We start from the raw sequence: 25772 nt of genomic DNA, 5'->3' as shown, positions 1-25772 counted from the left end.
GAACGAAGCCCTCCAGCGCTGTACTGTCACCGCTGAGAGGGCTGACATGTTCTCCCGGTCTTTCTTCCAGGTTCCTGCACTCCGACAATGTGATTTGGCCCTCAGTTCTGGTACGAAGCTCTGAAGTTCTAGCAAGGTATGCTGGACCTTCAGAGCGCATGCGCCAATGATGTCATTGGCTGCATGCAGGGTGAATATCCCCTAAACCTAAACGGTGCACGTTTAGGAGATATTAATTTTACCTACAGGTAAGCCTTATAGGCTTACCTGTAGGCAAAAAATACCAAGCTGGGTTTACTATTGCTTTAAAGTGTCACTGTATTCTGTAAAAACCTGGTTGATCCTTCTGCTCTCTATCTCCCCCTTCTGTTCATGTCCCCAATTCAGCTAGGGATTTTGCAGCTGTGGTAGCAACTCTGCACATGCTCAGTTTTCAGTGAGTTTTTATTCTGAGCATTTTCTACCTATCACATCTGAGCTGCCCATGTGACTATAGAGTCACACATGTGGGCATATACACCGTGGTACATTGACAACACACTCCCCCCCTCCTCCTACATGCCCCCTAACCAGCTAAACACAATGGGGCAGGATATTACATGAAGATTATTGGTGGCCTTACCTCCCTCTCATTCTATGACACAGGCTGGAGGGGCGTGATGCAGCTTATGATTGGTAGAAATCCGCCCACACTATGTTATTTCCACAAAATACAGTAGAACCTTAGTTTACGAGTAACGTGGTTAACGAACGTTTTGAAAGACAAGCAAGTTTTTTTTTTTCAATTCTGACTCAGTTTGCGAGTGTCTCGTAAAACAAGCAGGATTCAAGCAAATGAGTGTCACGGTGCCCCCGCATTTGGCCAGAGTTGCGGGGGCGCCGGTGACACTCGGAAGGGTTCAAAGCCATTTGGGAATACTCAGAACCTCTCGGAAATACTCAGAAACACTCGGAAATACTCGTTCCCAAGTGTATCTGAGCCTTTCTGGGTTCAGCCGAGCTGTCCCCGAGTATTTCCAAGGCTCTCCGATGCCTCCCCTCCTCTGGCCACATGCGGTATTGCATGCAATAGAAGTCAATGCGTAACAAATTATCTTCATCTCCATTGAATTCTGTGGGGAAACTCGCTTTGATAAGTGAGTGCTTTGGATTACAAGCATTCTCCTAGAACGGATTATGCTCGTAATCCAAGGTTCCACTGTAATAAAGATTTGATTTCAAATATATATTTATATGCCAATTTAAAACCGTTTATTGATATCAATTATTTATTTTTACTCTGTATTTCAAAGGCTGTTTTTTTTTTCCTTTTGAATATGTGACCAGCAGCAGAGGAAGAAGCTCCTCCTGCTTATGTTTCCATACATACAGGCTGGGAAAGATCTGGGTCATGTGACTGCTGTATATCGATTAGGAAAATGGGCAGCTCAGTGGCTATGTGGTTAGCACTTCTGCCTAACAGCAATAGGGATGTCTGAATCCCAACCACAAAACTACCTGCCTGCAGTTTGCATGTTCTCCCCGTGCTTGCGTGGGTTTCCTCCGGGTACTCCAGTATGTGTATATATGAATATGAGTTAAAGACCTTGCATTGTAAGCTCCTTGAGGGCAGGAATATTAATAAATCTGAAATGTCCATATCAAACATTCGTGATCAAATCTTCTTGTATATGCTCCAACCCCGTGAATTCAAAAGTGCAGTGTGCTTCAAAAATCTCACTTAAAAGGGTGCTTCACTTGAAGTGATAATGAAATGCACTCACCAGATGGCCTCGGCCACAAAGTGATCATAAAGCATGAATGTATAGAGAAATCCTCGATTTCAATGATATAGCTGTCTTTTGGCTATAGCGTGGATGGGAAGAGGTTAAAAAAGAATTCCAGATATTTTTTACTTAGTTACGTTGGTCCAGCTTTGACCATGGCCGATGCCACTGGAAGCTGGAAATCACTGAAGTAGACACCGCTACTCCAGTGGTCTCTACTTGTTTCTGGGTCCCTGCTGGATTCTGAACACAAGAGGTCAGCTGCTCAGCATGGACACCATTCAGAGAATGCTTTTCATTTTCTGAATGAATGCAAAGCATTCTCTGATTGGACGAAATGGAGAGGCAAAGCAGTGACGTCTTTCTCTCCACCCCATTCAACCAGAGAACACTTTGCATTCATTTAGAGAATGCAAATCCATACTCTGAATGGCACTCATGCCAAGCAGCCGACCTCCTGTGTGAGAGTGTGACGCCGCTACCCCGCTTCTCCATCTCGCTCAATCAGAGAACCCTTTGCATTCATTCAGAACATGCAAAGTATTCTGTATATGGTGCCCATGCTGAGTGGCTGACCTCTTCTTTCCAAAAACTTTTTTGGTTTTCGAAAAAGATGTATAACAGGTATAATATTTGTGGTGGCAGCCGTCGTGATCATAAAGAGCATGAAAAAACTAGCATAGTCAGGAGCAATGAGAAGATGCAGTATAATGGCAAAATATTACTTATTACGCATTATAGAGATTGGCAAAGCATAAAACAGACATTAGAACAGAACTTCTGTGAGACAAAAGCTATAATCAATCATATCTATTTGAGAGTTGATCTACAGGGGATGTCTACGCACCATCTGTAGATGTTCAGAGTTGCTCCACATGTGTAGGTAGAACATATTGTGGCTACATGTTAAGCCTGGTAGATTAGAATTGAGTAATCGAAGTGTCGCCTACAACTGGTAGTATTAGCGGCTGACCTCTTTTGTGTTCAGATTGCAGCAGGGCAGCCACTTGGCACAGGACCCAGAAGCAAGTGGAGATAACTGGCGTAGTGGTGTTTGATTTAGTGATTTTCAGCTTCCAGGAGCATTGGTCAGATAAGGTTTATGCACAGTTACATTGGTCCAAACTGGACCAATGTAACTATGTATAAAATATCCATACCTGGAATTCATCTTTAAATTCCCCCTATAGACTTCTAACGGCCTGGTACAAAGGAGAGGGAAAGAATTTTGAGCAGCAGTTAAGATCAGGAATAAGGCGGAATATACACTCTACATTTATTGACCCCCACATTGCCAAGAATATATATTCGCCTCTGTTCTATTTTCTCCAGGGATGTATGTACAAGAAATTATAATGCAACAATAGCAATGTCAAGTGACAAGCACAACCAAGTTAGCGGTATCTCAGCTGTGACCCAAGAATGCTAACAATCAAATGTTAATGTTTAACAATGCATTCTTTTACACAAAATCCCATCTGTGATCTTAACAGAACGGACAAAGCTAAAATGTACCTGCTTTTAACACCTTTTACTACTGTGTACTTTTTTTTTCTTTTTGATTAAGTTAGTTGTTGCTGCTTTTTATATACTCTTCTTAGAAAGGGTAATAAACGTTCAAGTTCATTATGTTCTCACAAGGCTCCTTGTAAGTAGAAAATGAATATGCACTTTGGAACATTCATGTGAGCTACTTATTTCTGACACTCCCTGGTACCAACCGGTTGAAGGTTACTAGCTGATTAGTTGTGAAGAGCAGTTTTCCAGAACTTATTTCTGTAACTTTGCAAGTTAAGATTTAACGTCCCCTCTCGGCTGTGTTGCCAGAAAGAATGTGTTGGCTTTTGCACGTTATTTTTTTCTCCATTGAATTCTACATTATACTTTATTTCAACAGAGATGTCCTGCAAAAGCGACAGAAAAAAAAAAGAATCAAGGTTTTGATCAGAGGGAGCAAACTGATTATTGCTATATTCAGAAAAGCTGAACTACAAGTATGGGTTTTAATGGTACAGAATTGTCCAGTGTAAGTATGAATAGGCCTTACCTGTGGGGAAGCTGTGGAAGCGGATAGTGACTGTAGTAGGCTCCGCTACTACAGTGATCGCTGTCCTCCTGGTCCCGCGGCTGCCCTGCTGCAGGTGCAAGGTGTTCTGTGATTGGACAAAGTGGATATTTTGATGTTACCATCCCACCTTTCCATCACATCAAATTAGAGACGGCTTTGCATTAATTGAGAAAAATGCAATGTGTTCTGCAAATGTTCTCCCGTCCTGCACGAGGGGCCCAAAGAAAACGGGGATCATTATAATAGCAGCGAATAGTACAGTGATTTTTTGCGTCAACAGTGGTCCCATGGGTATGGCATATACGTACATCGCCGCAAGCCAGGGGTGGGCAACCTGGGGCCCTCCAGCTGTTGTGGAACTACATTTTCCATTAGAAGTTGCAAGGCTGGCAGTTACAATTACTCCCAGAGGCATGATGGGACTTGTAGTTCTGTTCAGTACAGCTGGAGGGCCCCAGGTTGCCTACCCCTGCTCTAAGCTGTACTAACATAACTATGCATTAAAATCCACATCTGGAGTTTAGCTTTAAGTATTGATGTTACCTCTAGACATTATATAAGTGTAGCCCAAAATTTTAATTTTTGACAGATTTGACAAAAAAATCATGTCTGAAAGTGCAAGAGGACAATGTTAGGCCCTCTATTCCCAGAAGGACTTCCAACTTAATTTTGACTTCCCTGATTTACAAACTACATTCGTAAACCAGGATATACAGAAGCCAATAGTTTAGCTTAAAGCAGAGTTCCACCCATTTAAAGTCAGCAGCTAAAAAAAAAGTATAGCTGCTGACTTTTATTAATCAGACACTCACCTGTCCCACGGTCCAGCAATGCAGGCGCATGAAGCCTCGCTATTCTCCCGCTCCTCTTCACGGTGCCGGCATTGTAACTTTGGGCATCTGACTATGGCTTCATAGCTGGGCGAGCACTGCACATGTGTGAGCCATGCTATGTGTTGTGATTGCCCGGGCAATCTTCTGGGACCTGTGACTTGTCCCAGAAGATTGCAGGGAGGGAGGGAGGAGAGGTGAACTTCCTTTCAACGCCGTGGTGCCAGGAGAGGAAGTGGGAGCTGGGTGTCTGTCAAAACTAGGTACCTGCACCCCCCCAAAAAAAATGACTTTCCAAATGTGGCATGTCAGGGGGTCACAAGTACTTAAAGCTGAAGTTCCATTTTTGGGTGGAACTCCGCTATAACAGCCAGGAACCTAGACTTTTCAGAAGAAGGTCAGCCCTTAAATTTCTCATGGGAAAGGGGATGCCTTCTGCCCGGACCCTCAACTCTTGCCATGTGCTTAGTTACCTATAATTCTTACTATACTGCCTCCAGAAGGTTTCTGGGGATGCTAAAATCTTTGTTGTATTACAGGGGTGTCAAACTCAATTTCATCATGGGCCACATCAGCATTATGGTCGACCTCAAAGGGCCAGTTGTATCTGTAAAATGTCCAGAGCATGCCGCCCGCCCCCCCTTACATAAGCTGTCAAGAGCCCCCCACCAATGGAGTCCCCCACCCTCTCTTACCATGTGCTGCTGCTGGGAAGAAGCTGGGGGCGGAGATGGGAAGCAGAAAGTGTAGAGTCTGGAGAAGGACCAGAGGAGGGCTGGCGTCAGCTGTCGGAGTCAGCTGAATGCTGAGACCAGGGGAGGGAGACGAGGGGGTGCTGTGGTTGCACAGAGAAGCACAGGATCTGGCGGAAGAATTCTGTCCTTCTTTCTGCTGCAGACTACTGAGACAAGGTGGGGGTAGAGACAAGAGGGTGTTGCGGCTGCAGAAGAGGTGCAAATTAAATGGCCTGGCATGTTGGATTCGACCCACGGCCTTATGTTTGGCACATGTGTTGTATTATGTTGCATTCCACTGTCAACTTTAATATGCCAGCTTAGCTACTGTGAGTTTCACTGCTGATACAGTGATGATTTAGAGTTACTTGTTATTCAACTCATTTATTTAAACATCTTGCATTATTTTCACACAATACCAGGCTTTTCTGAATGGACAAGAGGAGGGTTCTAAATACAGTATGTGTTCCCAATAAAGAGATTTTTCTTCTCTTCATGTTCAGTCTGACATCCATCATGAGGACAGAAAGTAAGAATAAAGAATAAATAGTAGGAGTAAATCTAAAAAATTTGTCACATGGTGCCAAGGTGAAAAGGAGCAGTTGCTTCTACAGAGAGATGCCAGCTGCCCTGTGCAAGTCCAGATCTCTTGTGTTTCTCTGTTCTTGTAAGAAGAATAGGACAACCTCCAAGTGAGCTTGGTCTCAATTTATTCATTATCAGAGAGAGCTGTGTGAAACATGTCAAGGGGGCGTGACTGGAGTGGCGCTGGCTGAGGCCACATTCATCTACATACTAATACACTGGGTTGGCGGGTGGTGTCCTTTCTGCTCCTTGATAATGCTCTTGCATCCCTGAATGGTACACTGACGCCAGCTCCCTTCGCTGCAACCAGCGGGGAGATCTCTGTCTCAGCTTAGAGTGGAACTGCAAGTTTCATCTGGATCAATTTATTCGTTGCTATATATCTGGCTATGTTGATACTCCTGTTTTGGCTGGAGTGTGGCTTTAATTATCTGCTTTCTTGGTTTGGCTGGCATTACAGACAGTCTCCAAATTACAAACATCAGACTTGCATACAACCCGTACTTAAGTAACGAAGGCAGCCTGACATCACACAGGTTCCAGAAACCAGTCTGGCGGCCATCTTGCTTCTCACCACATGCTGCCATCTACTGTCTGGCAGACCTGTCGGCAATCCAAAATGACAGCATGGCCAGAGCTTCCCTATGCTATCCCAAAAATATTTTTACAGTAACAAAAATGAACCTGTTCCAACTTACCTTAACCCCCGAAATTTGCACAATGGGAACGAGCACACCAGCTCCGGCCAGTATCTCGTGTCCTGATTGGATAGATTGATAGCAGCGCAGCCATTGGCTCCTGCTGCTGTCAATAAAATCCAATGATGCGGGTACCGGGGGGCGGGGCTGAGTCATACATTCGGCGGCTATGGACGCCGAATGATGGACTCGGGAGCGCACCTGCAAGGTAACCCCCCAGGAGAGTGATTCTCATAGGGGGTTATCTGATGTGGGAAGGAGTCGTGAGAGCCGCTGAAGGACCCCAGAAGATGAGGTTCGGGGGCCACTCTGTGCAAAACAAACCGCACAGTGGAGGTAAGTATGACATGTTTGTTATTTAAAAAAAAAAGAATCCTTACAATCACTTTAAGAACAAACCTACAGAACCTTGTTCGTAACCCGGGACTGCCTGTATATGTGACTTGTTGGCCATCTTGTCTTGGCATGACTTAGAGAGCAATGAACCCCGTCTACTTCACATTCTGATTGCCACCTCTTGCTGAGAACTGATCCAAGTCCAGCTAAGGACCAGCATGCCTCCTGACTTCACATAATGCTCATTGGACTGCTGACGTTTGCCTTCAAATAACGTTTAACTTTCTCTGAACTTTATTCTAACCTGCTACCGCTCTGCCATCACAGCAACAGTAATCATTTCCAGAGATCTGCTGAAAGACCACAGAGGTATAAATGGCAGCGTGTCAAGTATTCGTCAGGTTCAGTGAACTAATCTAGACTGTAACATCATTGACTTCCTTCTATTTCCTTGTCATCACATCAGCTTGTAATTCATAGGCCATGCATTGGGTTGCTGCTGGTTGTATGTTTTCTATATAGCAGTGTCTGTCAACTTATGAGTCAAAAAAGCCTTTAGCTCTGGCCCCTGACATCACCAAGGAGCCGCACAGAGGGGTATATTTACTAAAACTGGAGCACTCCAAATCTGGTGCAGCTGTGCATGGTAGCCAATCAGCTTCTGACGTCAGCTTGTTCAGTTAGACCCCTTTCACACTGAAGCACCAGTCGTTCTTTTGCGGGGCTTTAGCAGCGCTTTTCGGACGCTGTTTTTTTTTTTTAAGGTCTCGTGACAATGTGACCTTAAAAAAAATACTCGTTTTGCAGCGCTTTCAAAATGCTTTTAAGGCGCTTCGGAAGCGATGCCCATTCATGTCAATGGGCTGGCGCGTTTTTGGAGCGCTTTTTACAGTGCTCTAAATCCATCCCAAAGATGCTGCTTGCAGGACTTTTTCTAATGTCCCGCAAGTGCACCATCCCAGTGTGAAAGCACTCATGCAAATTAATGGGAGGCAGTTTTCAGGCACTATTTCTAGCGCTAAAACGCCTTAAACCTGCCTCTGTGTGAAAGGGGTCTTCAACTTGGACAATAAAACCTGGAAGCTGATTTTTTTTCTATGCAGAGCTGCACCAAATTTTGCACTCTCCAATTTTAGTAAATCCCCTCCCCATAATGTTCAATATATGTAATGTTTGAGAGGACTGTCAGGAACTGCAGACCTAATAGGGGAAATCGGGGTCAGAGAGTGTGGACATGCTTGGTATTTGGATGGGGATGTGCCGCAGAAGACAATACGAAACTGGGAACATGTTACAGGAGGCTAGTAGAGATCAGTGCTATTACTCTAATCAATGTTCCCTCTACAGACTCTTGAGGTCCAAGGGTCGCACATCATATACCAAAGGGCCGCAAGTTTGGGCACCAGGACCATAATGCTAACATCTGATTGACACTACAATGCAGAAAGTTAACAATGCAGTTTGCCATGCGATTTGACAGTTGACTATTGACTATTTTTAAACCTCATACTGCTAACAGTAGATAGGAAAGTATATCGTATTGACTTGTTTTAAACTTTTTTTTTTTTTGCATTTCTTCAGTTACTTCCTGGTTTCTTGCCTAGGCAAATGATGTCATACATCCCAGGAGTCTTCAGGAGGAGAGGATGGGTTTTCTCAGCTAAGCACACCTTCCTGCCTACATGCTTGGGCTAAGGGCAGATGGATTCTAGGAAGTAAATGCTACATGAATGATTTGCCCTTACTCAAGAAGGGCACGGCCAGAAATGCTAAGGGGGTGGCATTTTTCAAAGTGATTTTTTTAACAGAATAAAGCATGGAGACATGGCTTTGAATAATAATTAATCGTATTTTTGGTTTGTGGTGCTCAGATGCTGTGAAGATCTGCTTTAAAAATATTTAAGTTTTTTTTTTATGTCCCCAGAACTAGTATAGATTCTGAGTCATCTCACGCAGGTGTTGTGCTTATTGACACATTCCCTTTAAAGACTTTAGCACTTACTTAGTTAATCCTTTTTTTGTGTGCATTAGGGGGATTAGGTTGTTGGAGAATTACAGTATGCGTCACATTCACTGATGATTTAAGTGGAAGAGCTTGCAAGCTACAGAAAAATGGAGCAAGAAATAAATGTTTCAAATCGGCCTACAGCACTGCCTTCTCCCCTTTATAGTGGCTGCACCTGTCACACTTAACCATTTGACCTCCGGGAGGTTTACCCCCTCTCCTTCCTGACCAGGCCATTTTTAGCGATACGGCACAGCGTTACTTTGAATGACAAATGCGCGATCGTGTGACCCTGTACCCAAATCAAATTGACAAATAGAGCTTTCTTCTGGTGGTATTTGATCACTTCTGCATTGAGGTGCACCTCCACCACCTTTATTTTTTGCGCTATAAACAAAAGAAAAAAACAGACAATTTAATAAACAAAAAAAGAACAAAATGATATTTCTTACTTTCTGCTATGAAACATATCTAATAATTTTTTTTTTTAAAAATCGAATTTCTATCATTTTAAGCCAATATGTATTTTGCTAAATTATTTTGGTAAAAAAAAAATCCCAATAAGCGTGTATTGCTTGGCTTGTGCAAAAGTTATAGCGTCTACAAACTATGGGATAGATTTATGGATTTTTTTTTTTTTTTTTTTTACTAGTAATGGCAGCGATTAGCGATTTTATAGCAGACAATTTGGACAATAACTGATACTTTTTGTGGACCAGTGACACAAATACAGTGATCAGCACTAAAAATATGCACTGTCACTGTACTAATGAAAATAAAAGACAAAAGTGTGGCGCTAAATGAAATAGGCAGTGCAAAATTGAATGTGAACAAAACCAAAACATAAAAGTCCAAAGTGAATAATAAACATCTACAGAAAGTCCATTAGAGTTCAGAATAAATTGAAAAAAGGTCTTTCTTGGATAATACGGAATTAATCTTGAAAATGATTGAATGGACTTTTATGTTTTGGTTTTGTACACATTCAATTTTGCACTGCCTATTTTACCTTATTAAGTTCATACGTTATTCACTTGCTCACTTAGCGCCACACTTTTGTCTTTTATTTCCATTTTGCACTGTATGTCTCGTGACATGTTGGGTGCTTATTTTGTTCTCTGTGCGCATTTTTTTTTTTTTTTTACTATACTAATGACACTGGCAAGGAAGGGGTTAACACCAGGGGCAATCAAAGGGTTAAATATGTTTGTTTGCAGGGGGCGAGGACGGTTTTGCGCTGCTGGTGCGCTTGGGGGTGCAGTCGCTTTGGATCTAAGGGGTAGATCTGAAATGAGTGGAAGCTCTGCTGATTTTATCATCCAATCATGTGCAAGCTAAAATGCTGTTTTTTATTTTCCTTACATTTCTCCCCTCAGATCTGCGGTGGCTTTACTTCTGGGTGCGCTTTCGTTGTGCTTTCGGGTGTGCTTGCAGTGCGGGGTGGGTTTTCCTTTAGTAGATAGCACCCTATATCTCTAGTCTGTTAGTATATTGACCCAACTACCCTCATGTTGCATTATCCTGTTGGTACCAATTTGAGCACAGATTCTCCTGAACTGAACCTCTTCCCACATTGGGGTTTAGTATAAATTAGTTTGTTTATGTTGTGCCCTGTTGCAGTATGTTGCCGCATCAGAAGAGCTGCCCCGCGTGGGCAAAGGTTTGGCCCCTGCGTGGGTTAATTTGGTATGCTAATGAAAAATTAAATAAAAAAGATTTAGCAAAAAAAATGGTTAAATATGTGCCTAGGGAGTGCTTGCTAACTGTGGCTGGTGCTTTTACTACGGGAGGGCAGAGATCCGTGTTCCTGCTTTGAAGGAACACACGATCACATCCTTCCTTTCTCACAGAACAGCGATCTTGCCTGTGTCCCGAATGATCAGCGGGTCCCCACGGACATCGTGTCTGCTGGACCCGTTGATTGTTTTAGACTGTGTCCAATCATAGCGGGAGCGGGTCACCTGCGGCGTGCGCGCCCCATACCCCAGAAGTGCAGGATCATGTACAGGTAAGTGATCCTGCCCAGGGGAGCCACCTTGCCTCTGTATATGTACTGTACTGTTGAAGACAACCAATCTATACTGGGTAGACTATGCAGCTTTGACCAAAGTTAAATGATGCCCTTGCTATAGGGGTAGACTATCTATATACCTCCAAAAACCTGGCTGTAAAACTCCCAGAGATGACATCTCTCTGTTTTACCTTGTTGCTAAGGCACTCCCAGCTGTTACTACTCACCCCCAACCTTTTATAGGAGTGAGTTATTTGACCGATTCAACCCCCAACCACGCACTCTCTTCCCTGTTGCAGTAGCTCTGAGCTCAACAGTGGAGATGGTGGGCCACGCGGGTGGTGGTTTGAGAGCTCCCTCTTGGGATGGTGGGAGTGAGCAGTAACAGCTGGGAGTTTCTTAACAACAAGGCAGGAAATGAGGTTTCCCTCTGTGGGAGTTTTTCAGCCAGGCTTTGGGAGGTACGTAGATAACCTGAACCTATAGCAAGGGTATTATTCTGCTTGAGTCAAAGCTGCACAGTTTGTTTGTTTTTATCTACAGGTGCCCCTTATCTGCATATATAGTTTTTCTTTTGGTAAAGGTGAACTAACCATTAAAAACAAACCTGATATGATGCAATAACACTTGGTCTTGACTGTTGCTTATATGTGATTTTGAATTTTCAACATATTTTTTTAACTTCTATGGCAGTGATTCTCAACCAGGGTTCCTCCAGAGGTTGCTAGAGGTTCCTTCAACATTGGGCAATGTCTGCCTCTCAGATACGTTCCCACTGTCCCAAGATTCCATTGATCTTTTTAGCTATCTGTAAGGAGGTAATTCTTCCCAATGACCGTAAGTGTAAGGGCCATTCTTCCCACTGACCATCACACTAATGTATCATAAATTGTAGATTTCTAATATTTAGCAGGGGTTCCCTGAAACCGGAGAACTATTTCAGGGGTTCCTCTGTGTTGAAAAGGTTGAGAAAGGCTGCTCTATGGGCTTATTTTTTCTCTCTTTCTTTCTCTGGAAAGTCACCAGTGGTGGCTTAAATGACCTCTGATGTGAGTTTGTATCCAACTGCAATGGGGGTTATTTACAAAAGGCAAATCCACTCTGCACTACAAGTATAAACTACAAGTGCAAAGTGCCCTTGAAATTGCACTTGAAAGTGCAGTCCCTGTAAATCTGAGGGGTAGATCTGAAATGAGTGGAGGCTCTGCTGATTTTATCATCCAATCATGTGCAAGCTAAAATGCTGTTATTTTCCTTGCATGTCCCCCTCGGATCTACAGTGACTTTACTTCCAAGTGCAATTTCATTTCAGAGTGGATTTGCCTTTAGCAAAATAACCCCCGATGTGTCTTATCAGCTGGTTGTAGTTAAACATCATGTTGAAATTTCCCCCTTGGTTTCCTTCTTCATGCCAAAAATGTAAGATATTTAGCTTTCACCTATAGGGCAAATATTTGGGTACTGATAGAGAAAGATCTAAAACAAATATGCTTCCAGATAATGGCACAGAAGTGTATTTGCATGTCATTTCTTTTATATGGGATTTATTTACTACAGGGTTTAGTTTGCTCATGGCTAAGATGTTAATGCTATCGCTGTTTAAACAGTTTGTTGAACTAATTCTATTTAAAGAATACGATCTTGAACTCACTGGATGTACTTATGATAGTAGCTGGAAATGTAGGCCCAATTTCATATTTACAGTTTTATGTATAGACACAGCATGCTTGTCAACTGATCAGATGATGCAGTCGCTGTTTGGCTGAACATTTTCTACCTTGATCCGTCTACTAATATTGAATTGGAAAATCAACTTTTGTGACAAGTGATGCAGGCTCATGCCCTGTACACACGGTCAGACATTTGATTGGAATTTACGCTATTGGATGTTGTTGTCAGAAAATTTTATATCCAGATCTCAAACTTTGTGTGTCAGAAAATCCGATGGAAAAAATCTAATGTAGCCTACACGGGGTCAGAATTTCCAACAACACGCTCCGATCGCATATTTTCCTTCGTACAGGGCATATGTACAGGGCATAAGCCCCCCCACAGCTCGAATTTTGTTCATGGCTCCATTTAGGAAATACAAAATCAGTTTAGAGCTTCTCCTTTTAAAGTGGTTGTAAACCTCACACATGAACTATAAACAAAGCATATGACTCTAAAGTGTGTACTTGTCTCAATCCAGAGCACTAAGTGTCATTTCTCTCTGCAGCCTCGTTCCTCTGTTATCAGCATGAGTCACTTTTGACAAGTTTTCCTCATGTATTTTTTGCATGAAGCATCAGAAGTATATGCTAAACTTTTTTTTTTTTTTTGTTCAATTTGCTAAGGGTTACAACCTTTGTCATGTTTGTTTTGCTGTCTGGGACTCAGCTGGAGAGATTTACCCTCCTAGTTTTGTCATGGTGACCACTGTCACCAGGAATAATAGTGAGGAAAAAGAGAAATAAGGGAACACTTTTAAACACTTGCCGATATACGTCGACAGAATGGCACGGGCAGGCATATGGGCGTATATATAAGTCTCTGCCTTCCCGCGGGTGGGGGGCCCGATCGGGCCCCCCCCCCGGTGCCTGCGGCAGTCGGTATTAGTTCGGGAGCGATCCGGGATGAGGGGGCGGCCATTCATTCATGGCCACCCCCTCGCGATCGCTCCCGACGAATGGAAATCCTTCGTGACATCACTTCCTCTCCTGTAATGTAAACACAGGCAGAGGAAGTGATGTAATCTCTCCTCGTGTCAGTATTTTTCGTTCCGGCACCGAGGAGAGAGGATCGGTGAGTTGCACCAACACGACACTTCACAGTAGAACATGCCAGGCACACTCACACCCCCCCTTTACCCCCCGATCACCCCCCCAATTACCCCTGCCCCCCCAGTCACAGTGACACCAATGCATTTTTTTTTTTTTTTGCATTGGTGTCATTTGTGACTGTAATAACTGTTAGGGCAGTTAGGGTTTGCCCCCTTTAGTTCTAATGTACCCCCCTAACCCCCCCCAATAAAGGTTTAACCCCGTGATCACCCCCCGTCGCCAGTGTCACTAAGGCTGGGTTCACATTGCAGCGGTTTATGAGAACGGATGTGATTCGCACCGCACTGCAGTGCAAATCACATCCGATCTCTGCGATTCGAGTTCAGCCATTCGCCGCACCCGCCGCAAATTCGCACGGGACCCTTTTTTTGGTCCGCAGCAGAATCGGATCGCATGGGTGTTCACAGCATGCGATCCGAGTTTGCAGATCGCACTGCCATATGCGAACTGATCTGGGGGTGTCATTAACATTTCACTGACACTCCCAGCAGTTCGCATAGGGCAGTGTGAACTGCCGCCGGGATGCATGCGATGCGGGAACCCGCCGCGGATTCGTGGCGTTCCCGCATCGCTCCAGTGTGAACCCAGCCTAATAAGCGATCGTTTTTCTGATCGCTGTATTAGTGTCACAGGTGACGCTAGTTAGGCAGGTAGGTATTTAGGTTCGCCGCAGCTTTTTATAGCGCCAGGGACCCCCATATACTACCGCATAAAGCCCCCTGATTGCCCCCTAGTTAACCCTTTCACCAGTGATCACCATATAACTGTTACAGGTGACGCTGGTTGGTTAGTTATTTTTTTATAGTTTCAGGGCACCCACCATTTATTACCTAATAAAGGTTTAACCCCCTGATCACCCGGCGGGTGTCATTTGTGACTGTAATAACTGTTAGGGCAGTTAGGGTTAGCCCCCTTTAGTTCTAAGGTACCCCCCTAACCCCCCCAATAAAGGTTTAACCCCATTATCACCCCCCGTCGCCAGTGTCACTAAGGCTGGGTTCACATTGCAGCGGTTTATGAGAACGGATGTGATTGGCCCCGCACTGCAGTGCAAATCACATCCGATCTCTGTGCGATTCGAGTTCAGCCATACAGATAGTATGGCTGAATTCGCGTTGCACCCGCCGCACCCGCCGCAAACTCGCACGGGACCCTTTTTTTGGTCCGCAGCAGAATCGGATCGCATGGGTGTTCACACCATGCGATCCGAGTTTGCAGATCGCACTGCGATATGCGAACTGATCTGGGGGTGTCATTAACATTTCACTGACACTCCCAGCAGTTCGCATAGGGCAGTGTGAACTGCCGCCGGGAGGCATGCGATGCGGGAACCCGCCGCGGATTCGTGGCGTTCCCGCATCGCTCCAGTGTGAACCCAGCCTAATAAGCGATCGTTTTTCTGATCGCTGTATTAGTGTCACAGGTGACGCTAGTTAGGCAGGTAGGTATTTAGGTTCGCCGCAGCTTTTTATAGCGCCAGGGACCCCCATATACTACCGCATAAAGCCCCCTGATTGCCCCCTAGTTAACCCTTTCACCAGTGATCACCATATAACTGTTACAGGTGACGCTGGTTGGTTAGTTATTTTTTTATAGTTTCAGGGCACCCGCCATTTATTACCTAGTCTCACTAGTGTACCCGTAAATTTAGGGGTGTCTACTTTCCAAAATGGGGTCATTTGGGGGGGGGGGGGGGTTTGTGCCATCTTGGCATTTTATGGCCTTCAAAACTGTAACGCCCTTAGAAAGCCTGAAGGCGGTGCTTGGTTTTCGGGGCCCCGTACGCGGCTAGGCTCCCAAAAAGTCCCACATATGTGGTATCCCCGTACTCAGGAGAAGCAGCAGAATTTATTTTGGGGTGTCATTTCACATATGTCCATAGCATGTGTGAGCAATATATCATTTAGTGACAACTTTGTGTAAAAAAAAAAAAAAAGTTTGTAATTTTCCCGCAACTTGTGGCAAAATATAAAATATTCCATGGACTCAACATGCCTCTCAGCAAATAGCTTGGGGTGTCTACTTTCTAAAATGGGGTCATTTGTGGGGGTTTTGTGCCATCTTGGCATTTTATGGCCTTCAAAACTGTAATAGGTAGTGAGAAGTGAAATCAAAAATTTACGCCCTTAGAAAGCCTGAAGGCGGTGCTTGGTTTTCGGGGCCCCGTACGCGGCTAGGCTCCCAAAAAGTACCACATATGTGGTATCCCCGTACTCAGGAGAAGCAGCAGAATTTATTTTGGGGTGTCATTTCACATATGCCCATAGCATGTGTGAGCAATATATCATTTAATGACAACTTTGTGTAAAAAAAAAAAAAAAAAATTTTTTTGTCATTATTCAATCGCTTGAGGCAAAAAAATAAAATATTCAATGGGCTCAACATGCCACTTATCAATTTCCTTAGGGGGTCTACTTTCCAAAATGGGGTCATTTGGGGGGGTTTTGTACTGCCCTGCCATTTTAGCACCTCAAGAAATGAGATAGGCAGTCGTAAACTAAAAGCTGCGTAAATTCCAGAAAATGTACCTTAGTTTGTAGATGTGACAACTTTTGCGCAAACCAATAAATATACAGTTATTGACTTTTTTTTTTACCAAAGACATGTGGCTGAATACATTTTGGCCTAAATGTATGACTAAAATTGAGTTTATTGGATTTTTCTAATAACAAAAAGTAGAAAATATCATTTTTTTTCAAAATTTGCGGTCTTTTTACGTTTATATCGCAAAAAATAAAAATCGCAGAGTCAGTTAAATACCTTTAAAAGAAAGCTCTATTTGTGGGAAGAAAAGGACGCAAATTTCGTTTGGGTACAACATTGCATGACCGCGCAATTACCAGTTAAAGCAGCGCAGTGCCAAAGTGTAAAAAGACCTCTGGTCATTTACCAGCAAAATGGTTCGGTCTGAAAGTGGTTAATGGCTACAGTTCTAGTGACAGCTGTCTTAGGACTTGTTTACACATGCAGTGCCCTCTGAAAAGCAGTCTGTGCTTGATCGCTCTTAAGAGGGCATTTGACAGACAGTGAGGTGGCATTATATTGCTCCCGCACCACCTTGTTTAAACGCCTTGAACCCCACACTAGCATTCGGCAGACAGCTGGGATCATTTTTGCACCCCATGACATATGTTAACCCCCCTTGGCAGCTTTAGGGGCCCGCAAGTAGAATCTGGTTTCTTATTAATGTAAATGAGTACTTCCTAAAAATGTATATTTTTTTCTTTTTGCAGAATGAGGAGGATCGATATGTGTTTATTGCTGAATGGTATGATCCAAATGCTGCTCTTCAAAGGCGTTATCAGCTCCTCTTCTATCCTAAGGATGGATCTGTTGAAATGGTGAGATATTTTAGAGTGAAATACTTTATACTGTAAAAATATATTTTTTCAAGGTTATCTCAATTTTCCATGTTTTTTAATTTGCTTGGGTCTAGGATTCCATATATAAATGTAGGGCCTGTGTTGGAGAGTTTTGTGCATATGATGATGGACAAATGCAGCTAGCTTGGACATACATTCCACTTGCATTTGATTTCAGCTGCGGCCACCGGCAACTTGTCATTATAGGGATTTGGGCTGGCACCTAGCCGCTCAGAGTTGCAGCAGTAGTCTGTTTCCTGCCACTACAATTTGCCTCGACCTAAATCACCGGTGTAAATGTAGCCCAAAGCTGGCCATATGCTATACAATTCTCTTATTCAATTTCCTTTAGATTTACCTTCAACTGTGTAGTGTAAGAGCCTTCCTGATAACATACACACTGAAAGAGTTTAGGTTTGATCTCATATTATTATATGGATTTGGAAAATTGTAGATGAAAATTGTATAATGTATGGCCAGCGTTAGCTGTTATTTTTTTAACTTCCTTTAACAGACCAAACTGCTGCCGGACACAGCAGACCCGCCGATCGTTCGCGACAGAGGCAGATCGCTGTTCTATTAGTAGGGAAAACTGAGATCCTGTGTTTCTGTTAAGCAGGAACACGGATCTCTGTCTTCCCCTAGTTAAAGAACCCCCCCCCCCCCCCCGCCACACAGTTACAAAGCGCTCCCTAGGAACACACTGATGTTAACCCCTTCCTTGCTTGTGTCATTAGTACAGTGACAGTGCATATTTTTTAGCACTGATCACTGTATTTGTGTCACTGGTCTCCAAAAAAGTATCAAAAGTGTCACTTAGCCCTGGTTCACATTGATGCAATTTGGCATGTCAAATCGACAGCAATTGCCAGCAATTGCAGCATCTGAATCAGTGTGACGCCGCACTAATTCCCAAAAGTAGTTCCTGTAATACTTTTTGCGATTTCGGGATGCGATTTCCATTGATATCTGTGCTGAAACCCGCACATATGTCTCTGAAATCGTCCTCAAAGTCGGGACTGACATTCCCGCAGTCAGTGTGAACCTAGGCATAGGGGATCATTTTACGAAAGGCAAATCCACTTTGCACTGCAAGTGCACTTTAAAGTGCACTTGGAAGTGCAGTAGATCTAAATCTAAGGGGTAGATCTGAAATTAGTGGAAGCTCTGCTGATTTTATCATCCAATCATGTGCAAGCTAAAATGCTGTTTTTTATTTTCCTTGCATGTCCCCCTCGGATTTACAGTGACTTTACTTCCAAGTGCACGTTCAGTGCAAAGTGGATTTTCCTTTAGTAAATAACCCCCATAGTGTCCAATTTGTCCACCCCAATGTCGCAGTCCCACTATAAGCCACTGATCGTCGCCATAACTAGTAAAAGGAAAAAAAAGATCAATAAAAATTCCATAAAAATATCTCATAGTTTGTAGATGCTATAACCAAATAATCAATATATGCTTATTGGGATTTTTTTACCAAAAACTTGTAGCAGAATACATATTGATCTAAACTGATGTAGAAATTTTTATTTTTTTATTGGATGTCTTTTGTAGCAGAAAGTAAAAAATATTGTTTTTTTTTCTTTCCAAAATTGTCAGTCTTTTTTATTGTTTATAGAGCACAAAAAAACACAGAGGTTATCAAATGTCACCAATAGAAAGCTCTATTTGTGGGAAAAAAAGCACATAAATTTTATTTGTGTACAGCGTCGCACAACTGCGCAAATTATCATTTAAAGTAACACAGTGCCATATCGCAAAAAATGGCCTGGTCATGAAGGCAGGTAAACCTTCTGGAGCTGAAGCGATTAAAGTACAGTATCTCATAAAAGTGAGTACACCCCTCGCATTTTTGTAAATATTTTATTATATCTTTTCATGTGACAACACTGAAGAAATGACACTTTGCTACAATGTAAAGTAGTGAGTGTACAGCTTGTATAATGGTGTAAATTTGCTGTGCCCTCAAAATAACTCAACACGCTGCCATTAATGTCTAAACCTCTGGTAACAAAAGTGAGTAAACCCCTAAGTGAAAATGTCCACATTGGGCCCAAAGTGTCAATATTTTGTATGGCCGCTATTATTTTCCAGCACTGTCTTAACCCTCTTGGGCATGGAGTTCACCAGAGCTTCACAGATTGCCACTGGAGTCCTCTTCCACTCCTCCATGATGACATAACGGAGCTGAACGTTAGAGACCTTGTGCTCCTCCACCTTCCGTTTGAGGATGCCCCACAGATGCTCAATAGGGTTTAGGTCTGGAGATATGCCTGGCCAGTTCATGACCTTTACCCTCAGCTTCTTTAGCAAGGCAGTGGTCATCTTTGAGGTGTGTTTGGAGTCGTTATCATATTGAAATACTGCCCTGTGGTCCAGTCTCCAAAAGGAGGGGATCACACTCTGCTTCAGTATGTCACAGTACATGTTGGCATTCATGGTTCCCTCAATGAACTGTAGCTCCCCAGTGCTGGCAGTACTCATGCAGCCCCAGACCATGACACTCCCACCACCATGCTTGACTGTAAGACACACTTGTCTTTGTACTCCTCATCTGAATGCCGCCACACACGCTTGACACCATCTGAACCAAATCAGTTTGTCTTGGTCTCATCAGACCACAAGACATGGTTCCAGTAATCCATGTCCTTAGTCTGCTTGTCTTCAGCAACCTGTTTGCAGGCTTTCTTGTGCATCATCTTTGAGGCTTCCTTCTGGGACAACAGACCATTTTGATGCAGTGTACGGCGTAAGGTCTGAGCACTGACAGGCTGACCCCCCACCCCTGGCAGCACTAATGCATCTATTTCCCAAAGACAACCTCTGGATATGACTCTGAGCATGTGCACTCAACTTCTTTGGTCGACCATGGCAAGGCCTGTTCTGAGTGGAACCTGTTCTGTTAAACCGCTGTATGGTCTCCGCCACCGTGCTGCAGCTCTGTTTCAGGGTCTTGGCAGTCTTCTTATAGCCTAGGCCAGTGATGGCGAACCTTGGCACTCCAGATGTTTTGGAACTACATTTCCCATGATGCTCATGCACTCTGCAGTGTAGTGGAGCATCATGGAAAATGTAGTTCCAAAACATCTGGGGTGCCAAGGTTCGCCATCACTGGCCTAGGCCATCTTTATGTAGAGCAACAATCCTTTTCTTCAGATCCTCAGAGAGTTCTTTTCCATGAGGTGCCATTTCAAACTTCCAGTGACTAGTATGAGAGAGTGAGAGCGATAACACCCAAATGTAACACACCTGCTCCCCATTCACACCTGAGATCTTGTAACCCTAACGAGTCACATGACGACCGGGAGGGAAAATGGCTAATTGGGCCCAATTTGGACCTTTTCACTTAGGGGTGTACTGGCTTTTGTTGCCAGTGGTTTAGACATTAATGGCTGTGTGTTGAGTTATTTTGAGGGGGCAGCAAATTTACACTGTTATACAAGCTGCACACTCACTACTTTACATTGTAGCAAAGTGTCATTTGTTCAGTGTTGTCACATGAAAAGATATAATAAAATATTTACAAAAAAATTAGGGGTGTACTAATTTTTGTGAGATACTTTATATATAAAGTCATTTTTAAAAAAAATAGTTTTGGATACAATGGAGATGGATTAGAATTCATCGGTTGCTTTTGCTGTCTCTGTCCCCATTAGGGAGATTCACCCTCTCTAATTGTCTAGTTTACTGTTGTCATTGAAAGTGAAATAAAATCACAAATTTTAGGTTAAAGTGATTGTAAAGCTTCCTGTTTTATTTTTCTAAAATAACAAACATGTCATACTTACCTCCACTGTGCAGCTCGTTTTTCACAGAGTGGCCCCATCATCATCTTCTGGGGTCCCTCAGTGGCTCTCGCAGCTCCTCCTCGCATCAGATAACTCCCTAGGAGAAGCGAACTCCTGGGGGCGGGTTACCTTGTGGGTGCGCTCGCATTGCTGCCAATCAAATCCAATGACTCAGCACTGTGGGCGGGGCTGAGTCCAGCATTCAAGTCTATAGCTGCAAATGCTGGACTCAGCCCCGCCCCCCCCGGTGCCCAAGACATTGGATTTGATTGACAGCAATGGGAGCCAATGGCTGCGCTGCTATCAGTCTATCCAATCAAGAGCCGGGATCCCGTGCAGAGAGGGAGAGCGCGTTTCCGCCAAGGGGATGAGGGGCTCAGATGAGTAAAATTGGGGGGCTGGTCACTGACAGAAGTTTTTTCACCTTAAGGCATAGGATCAGTGGCGGCTGTTGCTCAAAATTTTTGGAGGGGCGCAAAGAAAGTGAAAAATTCTGAAAAAAATCCCATCAATTGCAGCCATACTGTGCCCATCAAATGCTACCACTGTGCCCATCAAACACTTTCACTCACTGTCCAGCCCCAAAAATATTATTCAAACTCATATCCCTCTCACCTGATACAGTGACTCATTGACAACTTAATTTCTCTTTCACATGGAAAAAAGACGAATAGCATACCTAGGGATCCAATTACCAGTCAGTCTTTCAGAGCTATTCACGTGGAAGTATGCTTAGCTTTTAAAGGGTATGCAACAGGACCCCTAATTATGGACAGGCCTTGTTTTTCATGTTTCTTGTGACTATTGAATCTTATGCAAACAATCCCTGTTGGGTCCTGTAGAAGAGGAAGCCTCCCAAGATCAGCATGGCACACCTGGCACAAAGGAGGCATTGGACAGATGGTAGTAAATATTTCTGGGCATGTCAAATTATTCCATTGGTATACTGGAATCTACACATCTCCGAACACAACTGAACAATTGTTTAAAAATGATATTCCTTGAATCTCCCTCAAACACATCCTGAAAATGGTGCATGACCACCTATTTGTGGGATCTACCCTTTGCAGCTTCCATACCACATGCAGAGCATTGTCCCTCTCCTCCATGCCTGGTATTATGATGCCCATAAAGCAAAACTTGGATTTCACACCTTGCTTAGCCAGAAACTATGAATTGCTGTTGGCAACACAATAGAATCCGGGTTGGTCATTTTTTACAAACAAGGAGGTTCTTGCAATTTAGGGGATCAATCACAATTGACACTGATCTCACGGTGATCATACCTTTAGATCAGACGCTTCCTCACACACACACACACACACACATCAAATCTCTGTACACAAGGGTCCTCACTCTCTTAGGCCGCGTACACACGGGCGGACTGTTCGCCCAACTTTGTCCGCTGAACAGTGTTTCAGCGGACAGTCCGCTCGTGTGTGGGCTTCAGCGGACTGTTTCAGAGGACAGTCTGACGAACAAAGTTTTTCGGAATTTCCGTAAGACAGTCCGCTGAAACTTGGTTTCAGCGGACAGTCCGCTCGTGTGTAGGCTTGTTCGACAAACTAAGTTTTGCGCATGCTCAGAAAGGATTTACACGGCGAAGGTTGCATTGCAGTGTATTGGACGTCGTATTTCTCGTCCCGTCGTACGTGCCGTTCACGTCATCGCGCAAGCTTTCAGCGGACTGTTCGTTCATCGTGTGTGGTCAAGTCCGTTCATGCAAATTTTGAGCGGACTGTTTGTCGGATTGTTTGACGAACTAAGTTGGGCGAACAGTCCGCCCGTGTGTACGCGGCCTTAGAATCCTTGTGTCAGGCACCCCACAAAAGACACCTTATCTCTGGGGCAGTCAGCAGAATATTTGGGGCCCCTTACACAGATGTAGGCTGTCCCAGGCCTGACCTCCAACATTCCCCAGAGCCTGGCCGTCTCACGGCATCGGCCCACTTGCCATCCCACGAGTCCTTCAGTGCACGTTAACATTCTTACAACTTAATATATGAAAAGTGTATACCAAGTCATCAGTGCTTTCAAGATTTAACAGTCAGGAATTACATTTTGTCCAAGAAATGTGAAGCCTGCGACGAGGTAGACTCTTTTAAACAGGGCCCTACACTAACACTAAGTGCACTACCCCGCCCCTAATTTATCCTCCCCTAGCAGATCTAAGAAAACAAAATACAACTCCAAAACAAAAACCAAATATATGTAACAAAAGACACCCAAACAAAGCAAAGAGCCCAATCCAGCACCTGTACGCACTCAGCCCCCTCACACCTGTATGCACTCAGCCCCTCCTCACACCTGTACGCACTCCTCACACCTGTACGCACTCAGCCCCTCCTCACACCTGTACGCACTCAGCCCCCCTCATACCTGTACGCACTCAGCCCCTCCTCACGCCTGTACGCACTCAGCCCCTCCTCACACCTGTACGCACTCAGCCCCCCTCATACCTGTACGCACTCAGTCCCTCCTCACACCTGTACGCACTCAGCCCCTCCTCACACCTGTACGCACTCAGCCCCTCCTCACACCTGTACGCACTCAGCCCCCCTCATACCTGTACGCACTCAGTCCCTCCTCACACCTGTACGCACTCAGCCCCTCCTCACACCTGTACGCACTCAGCCCCCCTCATACCTGTACGCACTCAGTCCCTCCTCACACCTGTACGCACTCAGCCCCTCCTCACACCTGTACGCACTCAGCCCCTCCTCACACCTGTACGCACTCAGCCCCCCTCATACCTGTACGCACTCAGTCCCTCCTCACACCTGTACGCACTCAGCCCCTCCTCACACCTGTACGCACTCAGCCCCCCTCACACCTGTATGCACTCAGCCCCTCCTCAAATCTGTACGCACTCAGCCCCCTCTCACACCTGTATGCACTCAGCCCCTCCTCATACCTGTATGCACTCAGCCCCCCCCAACACCTGTATGCACTCAGCCCCAGATACTACCTGAAGCACTCAGCTCTCCTCATACCTGTATGCACTCAGCTCTCCTCATGCCTGTATGCACTCAGCTCTCCTCATACCCGAATGCACTCAGCCCCCTCACACCTATACAAACCCAGCCCCCCTCATACGTATATGCACTCAGCTCCCCCCTCACACCTGTACGTACTTAGCCCCCCCTCACATCTGTACACACCCAGCCCCTCCTGATACCTGTACATACTCAGCCCCTCCTCATACCTGTACGCACTCAGCCCCTCCTCATTCTTATATGTACTCAGCTTCCCTCAAACCTATATACGCTCAGCCCCCTTTCACACTTGTTTGCACCCAGCCCCCTCACACCCGTGTGTACTCAGCCCCCTCACACCCGTGTGCACTCAGCCCCCTCACACCTGTACGCAGCCAGCCCCCTATACCTGTACACACTCAGCCCCCTCCTCCACACCTGTATCCACTCAGCTCCCTCCACACCTGTATGCACTCAGCATCCCCTCACACCTGTACGGACTCAGCCCCCCATACCTGTACTCACTCGGCTCCCCCCTCACACATGTACACACTCAGCCCCACCCTCACACCTGTACGCACTCAGCCCCACCCTCACACCTGTACGCACTCAGCCCCACCCTCACACCTGTGCAGACTCAGCCCCCCATACCTGTACTCACTCGGCTCCCCCCTCACACATGTACACAATCAGCTCCCCCCTCATACCTGAACACACTCAGCCCCACCCTCACACCTGTACGCACTCAGCCCCACCCTCACACCTGTACGCACTCAGCCCCACCCTCACACCTGTACGCACTCAGCCCCACCCTCACACCTGTACGCACTCAGCCCCACCCTCACACCTGTACGCACTCAGCCCCACCCTCACACCTGTACGCACTCAGCCCCACCCTCACACCTGTACGCACTCAGCCCCACCCTCACACCTGTACGCACTCAGCCCCACCCTCACACCTGTACACACTCAGCCCCACCCGCACACCTGTACGCACTCATCCCCACCCTCACACCTGTACGCACTCATCCCCACCCTCACACCTGTACGCACTCATCCCCACCCTCACACCTGTACGCAGTCATCCCCACCCTCACACCTGTACGCAGTCATCCCCACCCTCACACCTGTACGCAGTCATCCCCACCCTCACACCTGTACGCACTCATCCCCACCCTCACACCTGTAAGCACTCAGCCCCACCCTCACACCTGTACGCACTCAGCCCCACCCTCACACCTGTAGGCACTCAGCTCCACCCTCACACCTGTACCCACTCAGCCCCACCCTCACACCTGAGCGCACTCAGCCCCACCCTCACACCTGAGCGCACTCAGCCCCACCCTCACACCTGAGCGCACTCAGCCCCACCCTCACACCTGAGCGTACTCAGCCCCTCCTCACACCTGAGCGCACTCAGCCCCACCCTCACACCTGAGCACACTCAGCCCACACACACAGCTCTCACCCCCCTGTACACAAACAGCCCCCTCCCTTCACTTGTTCAACAGCCTGTACTTGTAAAGGTGGTCTTCCTAGTCCCAGGTCTCGATTACACATAACACAGAGAGGAGCTGCAGTCCAGAATACAGTACAGGCAGCACACATAAGGAGTGCACATACAGGAAGTAGTAAGAGGTGTAAGTAATGAGCCCGATGTGAACTCAACGACACAGATTAGCAGCAGCTGCCAACTATATTGAAAGTCAGTGCAGCCATGGAGCACCCCTGCACCCGCCCCTGCCTTCTGCTGGCCCTTCTAGGCGGCTGGGTCCCCTACAACTGCATGGAC

At 45.3% G+C, this 25772-nt stretch overlaps 1 protein-coding gene across 2 annotated transcripts in view; it reads left to right on the top strand.

Annotated features, from left to right (window-relative positions):
- Window positions 1-25772, top strand: part of NME7 (NME/NM23 family member 7) — a 261286-nt gene that overhangs the window by 69684 nt on the left and 165830 nt on the right. For both annotated transcript variants that reach the window (XM_077481674.1, XM_077481673.1), the window contains exon 2: window positions 17089-17196. In XM_077481674.1, coding sequence (XP_077337800.1) covers window positions 17089-17196 — 108 coding nt within the window. The remainder of the gene's footprint in view (window positions 1-17088; window positions 17197-25772) is intronic.

This window comes from Lithobates pipiens, unplaced genomic scaffold (assembly GCF_037356315.1).
Source record: "Lithobates pipiens isolate NorthernLeopardFrog02 unplaced genomic scaffold, aLitPip1_a1.2 Scaffold_16, whole genome shotgun sequence".
Taxonomy (NCBI): domain Eukaryota; kingdom Metazoa; phylum Chordata; class Amphibia; order Anura; family Ranidae; genus Lithobates; species Lithobates pipiens.
The sequence above is the reverse complement of the archived record's forward strand: the minus strand, read 5'-3'. Positions and strand labels throughout refer to the sequence as shown.